Source organism: Phocoena phocoena, chromosome 15, assembly GCF_963924675.1.
Source record: "Phocoena phocoena chromosome 15, mPhoPho1.1, whole genome shotgun sequence".
In the NCBI taxonomy this organism is placed as follows: domain Eukaryota; kingdom Metazoa; phylum Chordata; class Mammalia; order Artiodactyla; family Phocoenidae; genus Phocoena; species Phocoena phocoena.
In genome coordinates this window covers 37556320-37578956 of record NC_089233.1, presented here as the reverse complement: position 1 = coordinate 37578956, position 22637 = coordinate 37556320, and the positions used below count along the sequence as shown (strand labels likewise).

At 59.2% G+C, this 22637-nt stretch overlaps 2 protein-coding genes across 2 annotated transcripts; one reads left to right on the top strand and one right to left on the bottom strand.

Moving 5' to 3' along the window:
- The first annotated feature begins 5681 nt into the window (after positions 1 to 5681).
- On the top strand, positions 5682 to 6825 carry SSTR5 (somatostatin receptor 5). The gene has a single exon (XM_065892561.1). The coding sequence runs from the start codon at positions 5718 to 5720 to the stop codon at positions 6813 to 6815; it is 1098 nt and encodes a 365-aa protein (XP_065748633.1). The 5' UTR covers positions 5682 to 5717; the 3' UTR covers positions 6816 to 6825.
- Positions 6826 to 17555: 10730 nt separating this feature from the next.
- C1QTNF8 (C1q and TNF related 8) lies at positions 17556 to 19810 on the bottom strand. Its single transcript, XM_065893239.1, is given in 4 exon segments — positions 17556 to 18106; positions 18818 to 18923; positions 18926 to 19023; positions 19702 to 19810. Coding segments are annotated over 4 exon segments (864 nt in total).
- Positions 19811 to 22637: the final 2827 nt, after the last annotated feature.

Genomic DNA, 22637 nt, shown 5'->3' with positions numbered 1-22637 from the left:
CGGACACAGCCCCACTCTATCCGTCAGAGTCAGCCTCCAGCGCTTCACCCCGAGTTGAGGGCCCCTCCTCAATCCTCCTCAGACTTTCGGAAGGGCACTTTGAGTCCCCTTAAACCCCTTCTGGGGGCAGGACCCCCAAGCTCGGGTCTAAGGCCAGAGCGGACAGAAGAGAATGTGGTGGGGGTGCCGCTGTTATCGGAGTCGCCGCCTACAGGACGAGGGTTGCGGGTGAACTGCGGAGGCCCGGGGAGGAGCAAGGGACAGAGGTTGGACTGGGCGTGGGGCCCCGCGGGGAGCCGAGTGCCCGCCCCCAGCCCCGCCCCGCGCCCCGCCCCAGGCACCCCCACCTCCCTCCGACGCTTACCGCTCTCCGCCTCCCCGTCAGCACCCCGAGCCCCAGAGAGGAGCCCAGAGTCCTGAGCCAGCGCAGCGCGGGCACTTGGCTCCCCGAGGGCCCGAGGGGCTGCGCTGCCCTGCCCAGGTGAGTGCTGCGCGCCCCTGTCTCCCGCATCCCCGCCCGCGCCCCTTCCCTCCGCTCTCGCCAGGGTCCCTCACAGATCTCCTTTACCCTCTCCACGAGTCTCACCACCCTGCGCGCAGCCCTGCGCCGCCCTGGCACTCCTGGAGCTCTCCTGCCTCCGTCCTGAGTCCCTCCCCTCCCCTTCCGTCTGCCCCCAGCCTCGGCCGCCATCCTCTCCCACTCCCTCGCTCCTCACCCTCGCCACCCTCCGGCCTCTGGACCCGATGTGCCAGAGTCAGGGCAGAAACCTCAGGGAGACTGGGTCGACCCGCTCTGGCTCTGCCCACCGTGCCTTTCCCGGCCCGACCTCCCCACGGAGGGCGCCGCAGCGGTGGGCGGCGCAGCCGGGAGGGTTCTCGAGGAGGCTGTGGCTGGAGTGGGTGCGAGAAAAGCAGACCGCGGAGGGCGCAGGAGCCGCGGGGGCTCCTGGGTGGGGGGTGCTGGCAGAGGGGAGGCGGTGGTCCGTGAGCGGTGGGAAGAGTGCAGGCAGTGTCGGGCCAGCTCCAGGGCCCTGCCTTGCAGAGCACAAGGTGCCTGGTCCTGGGGTTCCCGGTGTGCTTCACCCTGGACTGGGGAGTAGAGGGGTTGGGGCCGTGGCGGCTGGGGATGGAACCCTGGCGTGTCCAGGCCTTGGCACCTGTGCTCTGGGGGCCACCCTCTCCAGAAGGGAGCACGCGGCCTGGAAGTTCACCTGTGTGCTATCTGCCCACCCAGGGTCCAGATGGGGCCCTCACCTGCCCATTTGCCTTGTCCCTGCCCCTCCTGCCAGCTGGGGTTCTGGGGAGAAAGCGAGTGGGAGAGTGCCTGCTGCGCAAAGTGTGAGGCAGTCCTGGCTGCTGCTGAGCCTCTTTTGAAGAGAACAGGTTCCTGGGGACAGCGGCCACTCGAGGGGAGGACGGGGAGCCTCCCGGGCAGACGTGGTCGCTGGCACCGATAACAATGACCCACCATTGGTTCCCAGTGAAATAGTGACCGGGAGTTATGAGAAAGTATGTTGGGGGCAAAATGTGGCTTTGGAAACTTCTTGCAGGGCATGCAGACCCTGCAGAGACCCTGAGGAGGGGGCTGTACCAGCCTGGCCTCCCTGTTGCTGCATGGAGCCTACCCTCACCCACCTCGGTTTCCCCCTCATGTGGAAGGGATACCCCAGACCAAGGCTGCCTTAAGGACAGATGGAGTGTGTTTCCGGGGAGGGACAGGAGTGGGGGTTGCCATCGGCTGCACCCACGATCCAGGCCATCCCAGGGGAGGCAGGCCTGGGTGGGGGCCCTTGGGTGGTGCTGAGGCCTGTCCTCTTAGCCACGACATCCTCCGCCCATTTTCCCCCACCCTGCACAGGTGAGGCCCCAGGACCAGCAAGCCTCGATCTCGATCTCGGTGGCTTCCACGGCTGCCCCTGGGCTGCAGGGCCGGCTCCTTCCTGCTGACCTCACACTGGGTGAGCCTAGAAGGGATTGGACCACGCTGATCCTCCCCCAGGGCATGGAACACTTGAGCACCGAGGTCCCCTCCCAGGTCCCCTGGGGAGGCTCTGGCACATTCTCCACAGAGCCCAGGGCTCCTGGTGCTGGGGAGGAGGTGCTGGGCTGTTTGGGGCACGGGAGCGGGAGCGGCTATTGAGTACTACTATGTGTCGGGCATCTCAGCAGCTACTGAGCGCCACTGTGTGCCTGGACTCATTTCCTCTGCTCAGTGGCGTTGTAGGTGTCACCTATTACAGGGAGCCAGGGCTCAGAGAAGTGGTGTGACTTACCTAAGACCCCTTGGCCAGTGTGTAGGGAAGGGCTGGGGCAGGGGGTGGGCTCTATTCCCTGTGCCACAGCAGTGGGCAGGTGGTCCCTTCCTGGTGGGGGACTCTGGGTCAGAAAGCCCCAGTGTTGGCCTGTGGTCGTTCCTCAGCTACCCCCCACCCCGAATCCCTTACCTGCAGAGGGGAAGGGCTGGAGGGATAAGTTCCCCACGAGCGTGTGATTTCTGTGACTAAGAAGATTGCTCTCTCTGAATGATGGCTCTTGCAGAATTATGTTCCGAGAGGCAGGAGCGGCAGGATCAACCTCATTTCGCTCTTCACTTCTCTGAAGTTTAGCTCAGGTGTTGGGGTATCTGGGGGGATGCAGGGGCCTGGCGGTCTGCTCAGCACCCTCTGGGTTCTGGGCAGCAGGAACACCTGGCCGCTTCCTGAAGACAAGGTGCTCATCTGATTTAGAATCAAACTCACGTTCAGGTGCGTCCGAGCTCCTTCTCCACCCAGCCCCCAGAAAGCCTCTGCTTTGGATATCTTTGGGGAGACGGTGTAGCCCCAGGACTCTCCACCCTGATGCTCACACAATCCACCTGGCTGTCTCCAGACCAGCGTCCTTCTAGAATTCATTCCCCATTAGCACCTCAAGGGAGCTTTAAACATTATTTTACATTTAATTTCTTTTTTAAATGTGAGGGGGCCCCTCTGTGCCAGGCCCTGGGGAACAGGGATCAACAGGTCAATTCCCACCCACCAGATCAAGCCTGCAGGTGTCCAGTCTCAGAGTGTCCGGGGTGTCCCTCCTGCCACCTGGGCACCAGCCCCACCCGCCCCTGCCCCCAACCCAGAGCACAGCCCAAGGGACCCCCAAGCTTTGTATTTTAAAACATCTTTTTTATTATTTATTTATTTTGGCCACGTCTCGCGGCATGTGGGATCTTAGTTCCCTAACCAGGGATCGAACCTGCACCCCCTGCAGTGGAAGTGCAGAGTCTTAACCACTGGACCACGGGGCAAGTCCCCCCCACCCCCACCTGCCGCCAGCTTTGTCTTGAAATGTGTCATCCCTTGGCAGCCTACCTTGGCCTTTTTTTTTAAACAGAATTTTTGTCATACACCTCATATCAGGTCATGATATACAGCAGGTGCGCTCAGCACCTGGACCAGCAAATTCAGCAACGCACAGAGAAAGGTCTCTTTCCCCTTCAGGCCAGCCGGAAGCCTCCTCCAGGTGGGGATTCCAGGGGTGACAGCGTTTCTCTCTCCCCCGGCTCCCCCAGGTCCCCCCCGCTTACGGAACCTGTTGTCCTATCCTAACCCGCACTGTTCTGGGTTTCCGTACAGACAGCCCGTCTGCGTTCTTCAGGGTTTTCTCTTCGTCCTCGACTCTCTGTAGGTTGACTCTGACGCTGCTGTGTTTTTTCTTTATCCTGTTAGGGACAGGGTTTCCCTTTTGAGCAGGACTCTTGCCCTGAGTCAGTTCTGCAGGTACCTCTGCACCCCCACCTCTGCACCTGCTCCGAGGGAGTCTTTCAGCTCCTCTTCCGATTCTCCCATTCTCTCTTCATCTGTGTCCAGACTTTTGTGGGGCTTTTTTTGGTCCAAATGATGATGTTTTTCACACCCAAGAGTTGTAATTTTCAAAAATAGACACTTGTTCATTTTACTCCTTAGAAGCCAAATTCATTTCAGAATATTTTTATCCATACCTAGAGGATTCTAAACATTTTAAAACATATCTTAAGCACACTTGTTCAGTCATTTACTTTTATTTCACCTGAAACGAATCCACTGATCCATCTTCTCACTGTTGATTTTCTGGGTCGTGTTTCCCAGTGTCTGTTAGCTTCCAGGTGTGTCCGCCCATCTGGAACAGAGGGTTTTTCCCTGTCGTTGTCAGAGTTGGTTATTCTGTCGCCTTGTCTACAAGATTTCAGTTGCCCTCCCCAACCCTGGGGTCCCCAGTCCGGGCCTGGCGGCCTCTGTGCTGAGGTGACTTGGGAGCCCTGGGGGTCAGCTGACCCTGGCTTGTCATTACGGCCCTTTCCAGCCCCGCTCAGGCCCTTGTCTGGGTCCCCTGGGGGCACTTAGACTCCCTGCTAGCCCCACATCCCCTGCTGGAGGTGTCAGCCCCCATCTTCCCTTCCTCCTCTCCTCCTCATCAATGGAGGTATTTATTTTCTCCCGAGCATCACCGTTTTTATGAACAATTTAAACATAGAGAAAAGTACAAAAACGATATAATGGATACACGTGTGCCCATCACCCTGACCTGCAGATGCCATTCCCCCATCTTTGCCTCGGCTCTTTCTCTACAAAGCCCCATCACCCCTGAAGCCTTCCCTCCATCCACGCTCCCCATATCGTTCCCCCGCCACACACGCACACATGCATTTCCTCCTGGCCAGTGGCTCAGGCTGTAATTCGTCTCTGCCTGTCGTGTGTTTGCTTGTTCACGGTGTGGGGTCCTCACATACCCCTTCCCGCTCGGTGCCCTCTGCCTGGGGCTTCAGACTTGCTGTCCTTGGGCTGGGGGTGATGGACCTGCCAGAGAGCATGTGCATCTATGTCCCTGGTCGTCTCCTTGGCCCAGTGACATCCGTGCTGTGGTGGACAGCTGTTGGGGGCAGGGAAACCAGCTCCTCTTGGCCATGCGGCTGGGGCTTTGCTGGGGTGACACGGACGTGGCTCACCAGTTGGACACTGGCAGAGCCTCTGCAGCCTGAGTTCCGGTTTTTCGGCCACACGGAAGGCCCGGCACCCTCCGACGGTTCTAGGAGGCAACCCAGAGTCCAGCTTTGGGGTCACCCAGGAGAGCGGGCCTGGCGGGTGTCACTGCACTTCTGGCTGGCCTGGGCTTGCGGTGCCCAGCCGATGTTTCAGTCTCCTTATCCTTCCCCCCACCCCTCTCCACCTGTCCTGCGAGTCCCCGGGGAGGTGACTCCCACCATCCTTAGTCCCTTATCTGCGAGTTGGGTGTATCAGTGCCAACCCCAGGACTCCACAAGGCCTCAGCGAGACGGTGCCAGCCACAGACTCGAGAGTGGCCATGGGTGAGCCAGGAAGGGGGGCATTGGGGTGGAGAGGGACGGTCAGGTCTCTGGAAGCCATCGTGGTATCGACAGACGGTGTCTGGGCTCACAGGGCCGCCTGCCCGTTGCCCCCACGGCAGCTGTCCTGCTGCTCCTTCCTCTCTGGGCTTGTTTTCCAAACAATTTGCTTAATGTGATTCCCGGCCCAGTTGAACATGAGTAATCATGTTTACCTGGCGCCATGGGGTAATCCTGCGCCTCCTGGGCCAATCCTGCGCCTCCTGGGCCAATCCTGCGCCTCCTGGGCCAGTGGGGCCGGGCGCAGGGGAGACACCCTCCTGGTCAGTCGCTCCGTGTGCTTCATTCTCTTGCAGTGGATGTGCCCGGCGCTCCCGCTCACCCTGCCCTGCCCGCGGCGGCCACGATGGAGCCTCTGTTCCCGGCCTCCCCACTGACCAGCTGGAATGCCTCCTCGGCAGCCACAGGCAGCGGCGGCGAGAATGGGACGCTGGCGGGGCTGGTGCCCTCACCAGGTGCCCGGGCGGTGGTGGTGCCCGTGCTCTACCTGCTGGTGTGCACAGTGGGGCTGGGTGGCAATGCGCTGGTCATCTACGTGGTACTGCGTCACGCCAAGATGAAGACGGTCACCAACATCTACATCCTCAACCTGGCCGTGGCCGACGTGCTCCTCATGCTGGGGCTGCCCTTCGTGGCCACGCAGAACGCCATCTCCTACTGGCCCTTCGGCCCCGTGCTCTGCCGCCTGGTCATGACGCTGGACGGCATCAACCAGTTCACCAGCATCTTCTGCCTGACCGTCATGAGCGTGGACCGCTACCTGGCCGTGGTCCACCCCATCCGCTCCGCCCGCTGGCGCCGCCCTCGGGTGGCCAAGCTGGCCAGCGCCACGGTCTGGGCCTTTTCTCTGGTCATGTCACTGCCACTGGTGGTGTTTGCAGACATCCAGGAGGGGTGGAACACCTGCAACCTCAGCTGGCCAGAGCCTGTGGGCCTGTGGGGTGCCATCTTCATCATCTACACGTCCGTGCTAGGCTTCTTTGGGCCACTGCTGGTCATCTGCCTGTGCTACCTGCTCATCGTGGTGAAGCTGAAGGCATCGGGCATGCGCGTGGGCTCCACGCGGCGGCGCTCAGAGCGCAAGGTGACCCGCATGGTGGTGGTGGTGGTGCTGGTGTTCGTGGGCTGCTGGCTGCCCTTCTTCATCGTCAACATCGTCAACCTGGCCTTTGTGCTGCCCGAGGAGCCCGCCTCCGCCGGCGCCTACTTCTTTGTGGTCGTGCTGTCCTATGCCAACAGCTGTGCCAACCCCTTGCTCTACGGCTTCCTCTCCGACAACTTCCGCCAGAGCTTCCGGAAGGTTCTGTGCCTCCGCAAGAGCTACGGCACTGAGGACGTGGATGCCACGGAGCCACGGCCGGGCCAGAGCAGCCGGCTGCAGGAGGCCATGCTGCCCGCACGCAGCTGCGAGGCCAACGGGCTCATGCAGACCAGCAAGCTGTGAGCGTGGAGGCCGCGGGAGGGGAACCTGGGAGAGGCCGTCCTGGGTGTGTGGAGCGGGGGCAGGTGAGGGTACAGGAACCCACTGCCACCTCTTCTGCTTTCCTTCCCGGAGAAGGAGGGGGACTAGAGCAGAAGAGGAGAAATAGCCAGACAGCAGTGGGGGGAGCGGCCTCCCAAAGCAAACAGCAGACTGGAGAGGCCAGGCCGAGTGGGGCGTATGCAGATGCCAGACCCTGGAGGAATTCGGCTTCCTGTCCTCTCCACCCCCGAGAAATGCGCTCCTCCCACCCCCCAGGCCCGAAAACGGGTCCCAGAGAAGATGCCCTGGCAGCCTCACTGGGAAAGGCCTTGGGCTCCCTGGTGCTTGGGCCTCTTTGCGAGGCTGGAAGGAGAAAAGCCAGAATGTGGGGGTCACTTACCCGCAAGCCCCCATCTGAGACAGCCCTGCCCAGTGCCGCCCCCAACTCAGTTGTCCTTAGTTGTCCCAGAGCAGGATGCCGACATCAGGAGGGTGCGGGGAGCAGGCAGAGCCGTGCTGGGCAGGGGAAAGCCTGGGTCAGCGCTACCTGGGCCTCGGCACGGACCCCAGACAGAGGCCAAGCCCTGGAAACGAGATCACATAATGAGGGCGCTTGTGTTTGACAACCGCTCCCTGAATAAATTAGAGAATAAATGTTTGACTCTTTCCCAGAGCAAATATTGTCCCTGGAGCCGATTGAAGCCAGTGCAAATCAGAGCAAGTGGATCATACTCGGCTGGATGGGGGTAGGCAAACACCCAGCTGGAAGTGGGCAGCGGGACGCTTAGATGATAAGGCAGGGGAAAGTGTACACAAGCCAGCTAAAAGGAACGCCAGGGCTGGGGCTGTCCTGGCTCGCCTCCTGGGGGTGGCAGGGTTAGGATTCGGCCCCGGAGGATGCAGGGGATGCATCTGATTCTTCCATGGCTGGTGGGTGCGGGGAGTGGGTGGCTTATTTGGGGCCCCTGCCCCCGTCCCTGATCAAGTGGGAACGCGGCCGCCTCCTGAGCCCCAGGCTGTCTCTGCCACTCCTGGGCTCCATCTTGGGGGTGGGGGTGACCAAAGCCACCCCCGCCCGGCCCTAGGGGGACCAGCATCCCAGGGAGGGATGGGTGCCTGGGAGAAACAGGTTCGTTCAACCAACCACTTCCCACCACCCCCGGGTTCGGATGCAAAGTGCATCCACTCAGAATAATTTGGGGGAGCAAGCAGATGGCTCAGAAATATCTGCCCAGGTCAGTTTCTCCCAATTGATTTGGCATCTTGATCTCCCTCCCCAGGGTAGTGCCAGCAAAGAGTGCCCGTGTGGGGACTGCAGACACCAGCAGCAACCTGACCAGTCCTGCCTGTGAGGGGTGTGAGGGGCGTGAGTGTGTGTGCATGTGTGCCTGTGTGTGTATGTGCCTCTGTGCGTGCATGTGGCTGTGTGTATATATGTGTGAACGTGTGGGTGTGTATGCATGTGCATGTGTAGACACGTGTGTGCCTGTGTGTGTGCCCAGAGCCTGATGGACCCAGTGAGTGGAGGAGCTGATTCCAGGCAGCCCATGGACCCTGGGTCTGGGTGGGAGCTGGTGACCAGGACTGGCCATGGTAGGACACCGAATGGGAGGAAGTGAGGACTAGGCACTGCTGAGAGCCTGTAGGGAAGCGGGGACAGGAGTGTTCCAGGAGAAATGTGAGCCCAGGGAGCCGTGGACATGGCACGGTGGGCCTGGGGATGCAGCCTGGACTGGCCACTGCCCTCCGCACCCAGCACAGGCTGGGCACAGCTGCGGGGACCACAGAGCCGCCACCACACTGCTTGCAGGTCCCGGGTCCACAGGCCCTGAGTGGGGCAGGGGGCGGGGAGAGCAAATGCCCTCGGGGGGTGACCTGCTTTACTGTCTCTCTCTCCGCATCGATGGGTTTTATTGGCCACTGGGCTCCAGTGGCTCCCAGAGTGACCTTACTCAGGAAATCCGGCCTGCGGGGCAGGGTGAGGCTTCCTCTGGGATCGGGATGGGGGGGGGGGCTGTTTGCCAGGCAGGGGGGGTGCAGGGTGGGAGGGGTGGGTGACAGAGGTGCAGCCCCCACAGGCAGAGCCGGTATTGTAGCCCCACAGTGAGGGAGACCAAGGCTGGCCCACCCTGAGGGCTGAGTGAGGCGTGCCCTGGGTAGGGCCCCAAGGAAGTGTCAGGAAGGGCCCACCCTCTTGGGCATTTTGGGACAGGAGGAGGGCAGACCATGGGTAGACACCAGGAAGAACTTCCCACAGGAATCTGGGGGCTGAGAGCTGGGACACCCTTTGGGGGTGTCAGGGAGGTGATCGACGTTGAGAATAGGGTCTTGGCTGGTCACCTGTCAGGGCCCCAGCAGAACCCTGGACTTCAAGGACTGGGTGGGCTGAGGACCTGGAGAGACTGCTGGGTCCATGACCCCCCTCCATCCTGGCTGATGGGGGATCCCAGCCCTAAAGTGCTGCCTCCCCTCCGCTGCTGTCCTGTACAGACTGGCCCATGCTATCCTGGCTCCTGAGGGCTGGTCTGGCCACCATGAACCTGAAGTGTGTTTGCTGAATGAATAACTGATTGATGTGATAATTGATTGATAATTGAGTGATGGCGGCTCTGTCCAGTTGGGGTCCTTACCTTGAAGGTCCAGTGACTATCCAGGAGCCTGACTGGGGTCACCGTCTCCATCTTTCCCTCCCCGAGCTCTCACCCCTCTCCAGGGCCCTTGCTCCTCCCTGTCCCAGGCCCACCCCCTCCCCACTCCCTCAGGCTGCATATCTGGACGTGGTGGTGACAGCTATGCATTTGTTGTATCTGCACTGATGGGGGTCTGGGGGCTCCATCTGCGTGGGTCCCCACACTGGGGGCAGCAGTGTCTCTGCCCGAGCAAACCTCCCTCCCCTGGCCCCTGCCTCTGGGGAGGGGGATTGAGGCCCTTTCTCAGCCACTGTCTTCCGTGACATCTGCACAGACAGCTGACAGTGGCTGCGGGGTATAGGGCGCTGGGCCTGTGGGTGTAGGCACTGGGGCACCCCAGTAGGGGGAGGGGCATGGTCCTCCTGGTGCCATCCACAGGGGCCGGCTCTCCAGATGGAGGAACCTGACCGCTGGGCAGTGGGGACTGGCCATGATTCCCTTCTGCTCCCACCCTGAGTGGCTCCCCGTGCCCCCAATTGTCCCACCCACCCCCCGCCCCCCAGGAAACAGGTGTCCCCTCCGTTTGGGCAGTTTGAGGAGGGTTTAATTAAAGGATGTTTTGCAGAGTGGTGGGTGGGTAGTTTTACCACCTGGCGGGTGGGGGATGGGGCTCTCAGGACAAGGAGACCCACGGCCCTCCTGAAGCCGAAGGCAGCAGCCGTTCTGGGGACAGAGTGCCCACCCTCTCCCCTCCCCCTTCCCACACGCTGCCAGGCTCCCATTGCTGGGCACCTGAAAGGTGGCCTGGTCCGTAGGGGTCCATGCCCTTGTGGTCATCAGGCCTGAGAGGGCGGCCCTAGGATGAGGGTCAGCTTCCAGGGTCCCCCGACCTCTCCCCACACTGGAGCCCGGGTCCCACTCTCCCTCCTAGCTGAGCCCCCAGGGGCCATGCTGAGGGGTGCCTGGGACCAGGCAGGATCTGGAAGCTGTTGATGCAAAGGGGAGGGGACCCAGGCTCCCTTGAGCTGCGCTGCTGGGTTTCCTTCTCCTGACCCATGGCTGCGGCCTTCTCGGCCCTCTGGACAGTGGACCTGTCTGCCCATGTGTCCTCTGGAGCCACCCTGCTGGGGCCCACGAGGCCCGGCCCATGGGTTCCTTGAGGGACACAGATGATGGTGGTGATGGCGCTTGGAAACAATATCTGGACGTGATGCCCTTGGTGGTCGGTATAGAAGGAGCACTCCTTCCTTCACGGATGAATCTCCTGTCCTCTCAAGATTTCTCCGTCCATCTGGGGGCTCATTAGAAGGCAGGAACCCCACCCTTGCTCTCCCCAAGGCAGGAGCACTTCCTAGCGTCGTGAGTTTTGGCTTCAGGACTGATGTAGAACAATATTTTCTATTTTTACAAAATCAAACCTATCCCTCTTCTGCTTGGGAAATTCCTCCTTTTTTTAAAAAAAAATGTCTTTCCTATCCAGAAATTAGCTAAATATTCCCACGTATTTTTTAGTTGTGGTACAATACACACTCCATAAAATGTGTATGGAGGGACCAACAACACTTTATTGGTTCATCATCGATAGATAACCTGGATGTTCCCACTTTTTGGCTGTTGTGCATTGTGTGTGTCCCACATATTTTTAATGGTTGTATTGCTGACAACTCTTTACTTCACTGATATCTGCTTTAGTCCATGAGGTGACCCTTGAACGCAAACGCCCCCTCATCCCAATCCCGCTTGTACCTCGGGCTCTTGTCCCCTGGGTGACTGGCCTCTGGGGGTTCCTGTTGTCTGCCTGGTGGTCACTGCACTCATCACCATATCTTCCAAATCTGTTTCCATGTCCGAGAGAGCACACGGAACTGAGCTGGTTCCTGCCTACCCATTCCTCCAAGCGCCCTTCAACACTACTTTACAAAGTTAGAAAATGGGTGTTACACGCAGGTGTTCACCATAGCACAAACAATAGCCAAACAGTGGGAACAGCCTGAATGTTTATCAACAGGTGAACAGGCAAACCGTGGTCCATCCGCACAGTGGGGTACCCCTCAGCCATGGCAAGGGGTGAGGTGCCAGCACACACTACAACACGGACGGACACGAGAGGCCACAGAGTATGTGATTCCACTTACACAAAATGTCCAGAAGCGGCAAATCCATAGACAGAAAGCAGGTGCTGGGGGCGGGGGCGGGGAGTGCCAGCTCACGGGTTCGGGATTTCTGTGGGGTGATGAAAACGTTCTGGAACCAGATAGAGATGTGGGTTGCACGACATTGTGAATGTACTAAATGCCACTGTATTGTTCACTTTAAAATGGTAGATTTTATGGTATATGAATTTCACCCAAGTTTTAAAAATGGGTGTTTTGTTGGAATTCCACCAAATGGATAAACTGATATGGGAAACTGGCTCCCGCAGGATCCATCTCTCAGGCTGCCCTGTATTCTAGTCTTTTCCAGCTTTCTTCTCCTGCAGCAGGCCAGTCCTGATTCCACCGAGGCCCCGCAGAGGGTGCCTAGAGGCTGCTGCTCTGACTGGGGCCATTTCCCTTCTCATCTCCTAAGTGGTCAGGGCGGCAGCCTGGGCATGTGGATTTCTGAGTCTCGGGCCGCTCATCACTTTGCAGAGATTAACAACTTCACCTTATCCTACCCTGTTCTCAGTCGCTGTTTTTAAATAAACCTGGGCTGGGGGCATGCAGGCACCGCCGCCTTGCCCTGGACCCACCCACAGTGTCCCCTGGCACATCCCTGTGCTCTGAGGCACTGGCCGGCTGCCTCCGAGGGGTTCTCGGCCACACTAAGGGGAGCCCCCACCCTGCCCCTGGTTCTCTGAGCATGGGGGGTGGCCTTGGATTTGGAGTTGGTCAGACACCCTCTGGCCTGACCTGCTCTGCTCTCTTGGGTCACCAGCTGGGAGCAGGGTCTGTCCCGGGAGACTCAGCCAAGCTGCCCCAGCACCTCCCTTCCAGGCACCGTGGACAGAGTGAGTGAGACCGAGGCCGAGCAGCCATGGGGTCTGAAGCCTTCACGGGAATGCCCACCCTGGCCCTGCACCCTCAGGGCCCAGTACAGCATGGAGGGCTCTGCACCCTGATGCCGGACAGGGGAGCTGAGGCCACACAAGGAGCCAGAAAGAGCCCAGGCTTTGTCTGAAGCTGCTGGACAGGGGCTGCTCTCCTGGCCCTGCCCGGCCAGGTTGGCCTGCAGCATGCAGTGGGTCTGGGTCCCTGTCAGGGTGGCAGGGGAGTCCAGGACCTGGGAGGAGAGAGGGACACTGGGGTCCTTCCAACCCCCCGCACTCCTGTTCGGGCACCTTTATCTCTACAATGGAACCTTCCCAGCCACCACGGCCCCCATTAGTGCTCTGAAGTGGCTCCTGATGCCCTGATGGTTGCCAAGCACCTTGGGCGTGTCCAGCTATTCCATCCATAAAAGGACACAGGCCAAAGGGCCAAAGTGCAGCCTGAGGCTTTTCAGCCCAACTCAGCATCCCGGGAGGGGCCAGGTCCCAGGATGTGGATGGGAGAGAGGGGTCCCGGCCTTTCCTCTGGCTTCCCGAGGTCCCACCCAGCACCCTCCAGTCTCTAGTGGGGCCAGGGCCTCACCAGTCAGAATGTCCTACTCCAACCTTTGGCTGTAACAAGCCCCCCAGAGTCTTGCTGCTACCTGCCATGTGCCACGGCTGGGCCTAGTCGGGCCTTGGGGCTCCTGGGGGCAGGAATCCCTTTGAGACCCTGATGCTATGCATCTTGTGGTACAGACCCCTGCCTGTGCTTGGGGTCTGGAGTCACAGGCCTGCCCTGCCCAGGCCTGAGCTCAGGGACCCATGCCTCTGAGTCTCAGCTTCCTCATGGGGCTGTAGGGCCTGCACGTGGGATGCGAGGGTCTCATACCTGGGATGCCAGGAGCCCCTATCCTGGTCCAGAGCTGGCCGAGATCCAGCCTCGGTGGGACTGTCACAGCCCTCAAGGGAGGCTGCAGGCCCAGGCCCTGGGGTGGGCTGCTGACAGAAAGCCCCCTCCCAACTTACCTCAACGTAATAAAGGCTATATATGACAAACCCACAGCCAACATCGTTCTCAATGGTGAAAAACTGAAAACATTTCCTCTAAGATCAGGAACAAGACAAGGGTATCCACTCTCACCATTATTCAACATAGTTTTGGAAGTTTTACCCACAGCAATCTGAGAAGAAAAAGAAATAAAAGGAATCCAAGTCAGAAAAGAAGAAGTAAAGCTGTCACTGTTTGCAGATGACACGATACTATACATAGAGAATCCTAAAGATGCTACCAGAAAACTACTAGAGCTAATCAGTGAATTAGGTAAAGTAGCAGGATACAAAATTAATGCACAGAAATCTCTGGCATTCCTATACACTAATGATGAAAAATCTGAAAGAGAAATTAAGGAAACACTCCCATTTACCATTGCAACAAAAAGAATAAAATATCTAGGAATAAACCTACCTAAGGAGACAAAAGACCTGTATGCAGAAAACTATAAGACTCTGATGAAAGAAACTAAAGATGATACAAACAGATGGAGAGATATACCATGTTCTTGGATTGGAAAAATCAACATTGTGAAAATGACTATACTACCGGAAGCAATCTACAGATTCAATGCAATCCCTGTCAAACTACCAATGGCATTTTTCACAGAACCAGAACAAAAAATTTCATAATTTGTATGGAAACACAAAAGACCCCAAACAGCCAAAGCAATCTTGAGAAAGAAAAATGGAGCTGGAGGAATCACGCTCCCAGATTTCAGACAATACTACAAAGCTACAGTAATCATGACAGTATGGTACTGGCACAAAAACAGAAATATAGATCAATGGAACAGGATAGAAAGCCCAGAGGTAAACCCACGCACATATGGTCACCTTATTTTTGATAAAGGAGGCAAGAATATACAATGGAGAAAAGACAGCCTCTTCAATAAGTGGTGCTGGGAAAACGGGACAGCTACATGTAAAAGAATGAAATTGGAACACTCCCTAACACCATACACAAAAATAAATTCAAAATGGATTAAAGACCTAAATGTAAGGCCAGACACTATAAAACTCTTAGAGGAAAACATAGGCAGAACACTCTATGACATAAATCACAGCAAGATCCTTTTTGACCCACCTCCAAGAGAAATGGAAATAAAAACAAAAATAAACAAATGGAACCTAATGAAACTTAAAACCTTTTGCACAGCAAAGGAAACCATAAACAAGACGAAAAGACAACCCTCAGAATGGGAGAAAATATTTGCAAATGAAGCAACAGACAAAGGATTCATCTCCAAAATTTACAAGCAGCTCATGTAGCTCAATATCAAAAAAACAAAAAACCCAATCCAAAAATGGGCAGAAGACCTAAATAGACATTTCTCCAAAGAAGATATACAGACTGCCAACAAACACATGAAAGGATGCTCAACATCACTAATCATTAGAGAAATGCAAATCAGAACTACAATGAGGTATCACTTCACATCGGTCAGAATGGCCATCATCAAAAAATCTACAAACAGTAAATGCTGGAGAGGGTGTGGAGAAAAGGGAACCCTCTTGCACTGTTGGTGGGAATGTAAATTGATACAGCCACTATGGAGAACAGTATGGAGGTTCCTTACAAAACTAAAAATAGAACTACCATATGACCCAGCAATCCCACTACTGAGCATATACCCTGAGAAAACCATAATTCAACAAGAGTCATGTACCACAATGTTCATTGCAGCTCTACTTACAATAGCCAGGACATGGAAGCAAACTAAGTGTCCATCCACAGATGAATGGATAAAGAAGATGTGGCACATATATACAATGGATATTACTCAGCCATAAAAAGAAATGAAATTGAGTTATTTGTAGTGAGGTGGATGGACCTACATCCACTCATACAGAGTGAAGTAAGTCAGAAAGAGAAAAACAAATACCGTATGCTAACACATATATATAGAATCTAAAAAAAAAAAAAAAGGTTCTGAAGAACCTAGGGGCAGGATAGGAGTAAAGACGCAGACGTAGAGAATGGACTTGAGGACACAGGGAGGGGGAAGGGTAAGCTGGGACAAAGTGAGAGAGTGGCATGGACATATATACACTACCAAATGTAAAATAGCTAGCTAGTGGGAAGCAGCCGCATAGCACAGGGAGATCAGCTTGGTGCTTTGTGACCTCCTAGAGGGGTGGGAGAGAGATGCAAGAGGGAGGAGATATGGGGATATATAGCCGATTCACTTTGTTATAAAGCAGAAACTAACACACCATTGTAAAGCAATTATACTCCAATAAAGATGTTAAAAAAAAAGCCCCCTCCCCCTGCAGACAGGGAGTCCCAGCAGCCTCTCCCCAGTGGGGGCCCATTTCCTGCCTCCCCCACTATCCCAGGCCATACTAGGGGAGACAGCCCAGTCCATGGAGGGGACCAGCTCCCAGCCCACACAGGCTTGGGGGTCTACACCCCCTTGCCAGGCCTCAGTTTCCCCACCTGTCAAGGATGTGGCCTGGCCTGGCCTGTGTGTTTGGGAGGGTGGGCTCTGCTGTTCACGGGTGGGTGTGGGACATTCCTGGCTCCAGCCTCACTCAGGGTTGATGCTCCTGAGGGATAACTGAGTTCTGTGGTGGCAGGGGAGGATCACTGTGATCCCCGCTGTGTCCCCTCCCTGGGGACAAGGAGGTGCCTGTTTGTGAAAAGGATGAGTGGGCCCCCACCCCCTCCCCACCTCCCCCATCAGCCGATGATGATCTGGAGAGGATCTGCCAGGGCCAGGTGGATGTGGGGCCCCCAGCCAGTCAGAGATCCATCTCAGGATGCTTTGGGCTCCTGGTGGGAAGGAGTGGGGGCAGGGGTAGGATGTGATGAGGAGACAGGATCAGCCAGGCCGGCATTCTGTGGGCCCAAGACTCTGAGGTGGAAACCCCCATGCCTGTCCAGCACCTGGAAGGCCCTGGCCTGCTCAGCACAGCCAGCCTGCAGCTCCAGCCACCTCTGCATGGCCCGGGACCTCAGCCAGCTCGCCAGGCTCTGGTGATTCCAGACGCTGCTCTTGCCAGGGCCCCAGCAGCCTCACTGGCCCAGAATCCTCATTCGGAAGGGAGCAGCTGCAGGAGGGGATGCCAGGGGAGGGCCAGAGGGGAGGCGGCAGGTGATGGGGCCACAGGGGCTGGACAGAAGGTCCCAGAGTGGGCGGAGGACACGTGGCAGGAAAGGAAAGATTCAGAGTGGACTCGAGGGTGGGGTAGCCTGATGGCTCCGACCATGGGGTGGACAGGGGCTTCCTGTGGAGTGAGCATGGCCAAAGTCTACCCACACCCGTCCACAGGAACGAGGCCAGCCTGGTCACTTCCCGTTGCTGCCAGGCCCAGCATCAGCACACCTAAGTAGGAGGTGACACCGTGGGGGTCTGGGGCTCCCCGGGCTCAGGTGCACATCCAGGTATGAGCTTCCTCCCCCTTCCAGCCCATTCCAGACAGACAAGGGGATGCTGAGCCCCAGAAAATCAGCCCACCAGGGCTGGTGGCGTGTTCACCAAGGACGAGACCCGTCCCGTCCAGGCCAGCACCCTAACCTGCTCCATTTCATCCTGTCTTGTGGCCTCTGCTGCCCTCGAACACCCTGGAATCCATCATGCTTCCTGCTAGCGTTGGCTCCAGGAGGGCCGGCATCTGCACTTGACCCCCTTCCCCCCCTACCCTGCAGCCTCCCTAGCAACCAGCCCGGCACCCAATAGGTGCTTTGTAAAGCTCTCCATGACAGTGGTTCCTGGCACAACCTTTATATGCAAAGTAGCTCGACCAGGGGAGCAAACTCCATCGTGTGTGGAGGTGCTCCGGCCCACCCCCCATCCCCCACCCACCACGTGCCCGGAACAAGGGCCTGCTTCCTGAATGTCTTGGTGTGAAACCTTCGTCTGTGTCATCTCCAGCAGGGCAGGCCCGGGTCTGTGCTGCTCCTGCCACAGCCCTGCGCTCAGCTCAGCGTCTGCATGCAGTTGGTGCTCCATCTCAGCTGGCATCAGTCCTGGGCTGCGGGGCTACGGGAATGACTGCCGTTGAGGGCTGGATATGGCGTGGGGGCTGCTAGAGCTCAGCGTCCGGCTTGACCAGCTGGCCGCTGAAGGTGATATAGAGGTCACCGCGCTCGCTGTAGATGGCGTTGTTGCCATCCCTCTGGAACATGCGCACCCAGACAGCGTCACCCGCAGCCAGCGCCAGCAGCAGGCTCTGTGTCTGCACCCTGCTGCGCTCACTGGGCTGCGCATACAGCACGGCTGCGGCCCACCAGTTGCACGTGATGCGCAGGTACGTCTCCGTGTAATTCCTGGTGTGCACGTTGAGGCTCAGGAAGTAGACGCCGGGCACGGCACAGAGGAAGGGGCCGGAGGCCAGGTCGAAGGCACCGTCCAGGTCTACCAGCTCCGTGTCGAAGGGCACAGCCTGGAGGGCATTGGTGCTGTGCAGCCCCTCTCGCCAGCCCACCGAGAAGGCCACGTAGGCACGCTGGCACAGGGTGCCCGGCGGCCCCACCTGCCCCTTCTGGCCCTTGTGGCCACGGAGGCGCTGGGAGCCGGGTGGGCCCTCCTTCCTGCTCCTGCTGGAGCGGCCTCTGACCCCCGCTTCACCCTTCTCACCTGTGAGGGTGTGCGGGTAAGGGGAAGCCCCTGGTCAAGGTTTCAAGGGTCAGATTCTCTGGCCACACGGCCTTGCAAGTGACCTCACCTCTGTGAGCCTCAGTCTCATCTGTCAGGTGGGCGCTAACCCGCCCTCCACGGGGCAATGAGAAAGAAGCCACACCCTGAGGTCCTGGCAGTTCTGAGGCCTGTGCAGATGGTCACATGGGGATGGCTGGGACGGCAGGGATGATGGGGGTCCAGTAGCTGCCAGAGGAAGTGTCTGAACTGGGTTTTGAAGGAGGAGAGGCCTGGGAAGTTGGTAACCAAATCCAACCTCAGTGTGGCCTCCGTCCAGCCTTCAGGGTGCCTCCCTCTTAGAGCTCAGCCTGTCTTGCCTCTCAAAGGGGGCGCTGCTCCCAGACCCCCTTCCCACTTCCCCTTGGGGTGGGGGAGCAGGATTAAAGGAAAACTCAGCCCCGCCTGCCACCCCACCCCACCCCCACCATCTCCCCCAGTCCACAGCCCCTTCCCCAGGGCACCCTGTTCCCACAGGAGGAGGTGTCTATGGGGAGCAGAGAGCAGGCCCTTGTGTGCCCCCCTGGGGCCCAGCCTTCCCAGAGCTAGCCTTGGGCCGTCGCCCTGCTCTCCTGCCTCTCTTCCCGTGCCCCTCATTGCAGAGTGTCCCTGCGGGGCTGGGGGCACTGGGGCCGCCTCTCCAGGAACACTCACCTTTGAGGATCGAGATGTCAATGGTGGGCCGCACGTGGGGCAGTCCCACCCACTCATCCCCGTCGCTCATGCGGGCGTGTGGGCGTGCGGGCTGGGGGCAGCCAGGGGCCAGGGTGGGCAGCTGCAGTGCATACACAGCCAGCAGGGTGGCCCCAGGCCAGGCCAGGCCCCTGCGGGCAGCATCAGCAGGAGCAGGAGAGCAGAGGCTGGGTCGGGAGGGCAGGATGGGAGGAAGAGGGTGGGGGAGGAAAATGGGGAGTGGAGAGGGGACACCCCTGCTGAGCCCCCACCCCCACAGCAGCCCAACTGTGCCCCCTTGTGTGGGGGAGACTGCGCTGGTGGGACCAGGGAGCTGCCTGGGTGAGGATGGACAGTTGGGACCCCTGGAGGGGCTGCAGTGGGCGTGGCCAGAGCCTCATCCTGCACCAGACAGGGCACCTGGCAGAGCCCTCCTGGACACTCAGACCCCTGCCCCGACAGACATCACTAATGGATCCCCACACACTTTCCCCTGGACCTGGATGTGGTCCCAGCATCCCCCCTAACACAGCACCTGGGGACCACCATCGATCGGAGGGGCCAGCACGGGGGACCATTCACACCTGCCCTTCCAGAGCCCCAGTGAGTGATCAAGGCAGTCCCACCCCATGGGAGCTGGTGCTTCCAGATTCCTTCTCTGGGGCTGCTCCCTCCTCCCCATAGCTGCCTCCCTCCTTGGGGCCTTAGGGCCTTAGCTCTGGGCAGTGGCAGGCACCCTAACTGTCCATAGCAGGGGAGTCCCGGGGTCCAAACCCCCCATGGCTGGAGACCCCACACCTGGTAGATGCAGGGAGAACTGTATGGAGGTGGGGGCTCTGAATCAGCCCTCTAAGTCCCCCACCCACCTGGGCTGGCCAGAGCCCTCCGGGAGGGACAGCTAGGCTGCTTCAGGGAACGGCAGCACCCCACCCACCGGTGGCTGGGCCCGGGGCCCAGGTGGTTGGGGTCAGACATGAGGCAGTTTCTGCCCGGCTACCTAGCTTGGCAGAGGGCAGCACCCTCATCCTGACCTCCCGTGGGCCAGGCCAGGCCCCTGCGGGTAACTTGGGGGGCTACCCCATGTGGCCTCCACCCATCTGTGGGTAAGATGGTCTTTAAGCCCTACCAGTCCTAGGCCTCTCGCCTCCACCTCCTCTCCTTCGGAAGACCCTGCCTGACACCTGGCTCATCCACGCCACGTGGAGGCTCCACTTTCCGGCTCAACCAGCAGCTGCTGGGGGGCCCTGGGTGAGCCCCACATCATTTGGGCCTCAGTTTCCCTGGCAAGTGGGCCCTGCCTGCCCTGGTTTCCCCATGTACGTATGAGAGGCTCAGCCAGTGTTGGTCTCCTGCAAGGGCAGGCATGTGAGGTCGGGGCCCTCACTCTTCCCTGTACCCTAGCCATGCTGAGCAAACACTCAGGCTCCCTATTCCAGGAAGCCCTCGGGGACTGCAGCCCAGGGTGAAGTCCTTCTTCTTACATAGTAGGTCTGAGACCCACTCCCAGGCTGAGCTTCCCTGGCAGGTGGGAGCCCTCCTCTCCACCACCTCCCCCTCAGAGCCTAGCAGACCCTCACCCACCCCCCTAACCCCATTGGACTCTGCAAGACCCTCCTGAATTCCTCCCGTGGAGGAACCTTACAGGAGTGGGTATCTCCTGGGGAGCCCACTCCACAGACAGGCCTGTGTTGCTGGGGCCCTTACCTTGTTCCCCCAGAGGTCTGGGGTCCCAGGCATCCTGGCCACCTGGCCCTGCTCAGGATGGCTGTGAAGACCCCCACCCACCCCCACCCTCCCTGTTACCATTTCATGATTAGGTGCTGCTGCCTGCCTGGGGTCTCCGGCATCTCTACCCAGTGGCCCATGAAAGAGCTCTTTCATGCCCGCCCCAGGTGCCCGTGGCTTCCCTCTGGGCCATCCAAGACCAACAGGCCTCAGGCCAGCTTCAGAGCTCACGGGCAGGAGGCTCACGTGGCCCTGTCACCCACCGCCCAGCCTGCCACCTGCCGCAACGTCAGTGCAGCCCTGCCACAGGGGCTCCAGTATCCTCCTGACAGCCCATGGGCCACAGCGTGGCTCTGAGGGCCTGGGGTGTCTGGGACTGGGGAGTTGGGGGTGAAACCATGAGCTGGCAGCCATCCTCTGTCTGGGGTGCAGTGACTTAGAGAGGAGTCAGGGAGGCTGGTGAGGAGGCTGGAGGCCAAAGTCAGGGGAGACAGACCACCATGCCTGTGCTGAGCCCACCTGGTGACGGTGACGCCCTCCTGTCTCTGGCTGGGACAGGAGGGCTGAGCCTTTTGGGTGAAGCACGGGAGAGAAACGTCGGGCCAGGCCCATTGTGTCTGCCTCCACCTCCCGCTGCACCCTCCCAGGGTCACGGTGCCCAGCGGGGCAAGAGGCCTGCCGTGACACCGTGTTGGGGGCCCTCGGCATTAGCCCAGCCTTTCAGTGGATAAAGGTTTTGTCCCTGTGATGCCAACCCCCTGGCAGGAATGACTCACAGGGCCCCCCGGGCAGTGGCAGGCGTGGGCTACGCCCACACCAGGGCCTGGCCTCATGCTTGCTCTGGGCCTGAGCAGCTGGATGCTAGGTCCAGGGGCAGGGCCTGGCGCCTCAGCCTCTGAGCACGGGGACATGTGACTCCCTGGGAAGCACCCCACCACCACCACCAAGCCAGGCTGCCTGGCAGAGGGAGGCACAGATGTGGCCTGGGGAGCTGTGGCCGCTGTGCCGGAAGACAGGCCGTGGGGCAGCTGGGGCTGGCTCTCTCGCCTCTGCACATGCAGGCACAGCCCAGGGTCCGGCTCTCCCCTCAGGCTCCCCATGTTGGCACTCCTCACTGATGACCAGGGAGGGGGCAAGGATGAGGGTAGAGGGCAAGACTGAGGGGCTTCTCGTGCCAGGCTGAAGGGGAGCAGAGCTGGTGAGGGCTGTGGTCGGGAGATCATGCCAGCTGGAGCCGGTTCCCAGATATCCCCCGGCCTCCCTGAGATGCCAGTTCACACTCCAGTGGGGCTCGGTGGCCTCCCACGCCTTGTCAGCAACCACTGCTGGAATTTGGATGTGGGTGGCCTGGACGAAGGGCTTTCTGTAGGCGTCACCCAGGGCTGGGTTAGTCCAGGCTCCGGTGGGAGCTGCTGACTGGCCTTAGTCAACCTGCGGAAGCTCCTCTCTGCCTGCCCCACTTTTGTCTCTGGGGCTTCTGGGGCTCCCAGAGAAGGGCAGACACCCAAGCTCTGCTGCCTCCTGCGTCTGACCTCGGTTTCCCAACCTGTTAAATGGGCACCAGTGGACTCAGAGTGGCCAGAGTGTCCTCTGTGGTGGATGGAAATGCCGCAGGCTTCAGCCACCCTCAGGGCCCTGATGTCCCCCCCGTGACTCCCCGCTCCCCACTCCTGCAGGGGCCGAATCCCTGTGGGTGGGTGTAGCCATCTGGCCAGACTCCCCAGGGAGGCTAATTCTCCAGTGAGACGCAGCCGCAGCCTCGGGAATTCGCCGTGTGGCCCAGAGCTACCCATCAGCTCCAGGGCCTGGTCATTTGTCTCTACAAGGGGACACAAGTGCCAGCCTCACGGGTGGTCATGAGACAATTGCAGGCAACGAGTGCCCGGCCCCCTGGGGCTGTGCCCGAGCCCTCCCAGCTTTGGAGATAATGACCTTCGCACAGCACCTCCACTTAGCTCCCCATTAGCAGCCACCCGGCAGGGGTGGGGCGCAGGGACAAGGAGGCCCTCATAGCTGCTGGTGGGGACGCTGTGCTACACAGCCAGCCCGCCTCGGCCTCAGGCGGTAATGGGGGTCT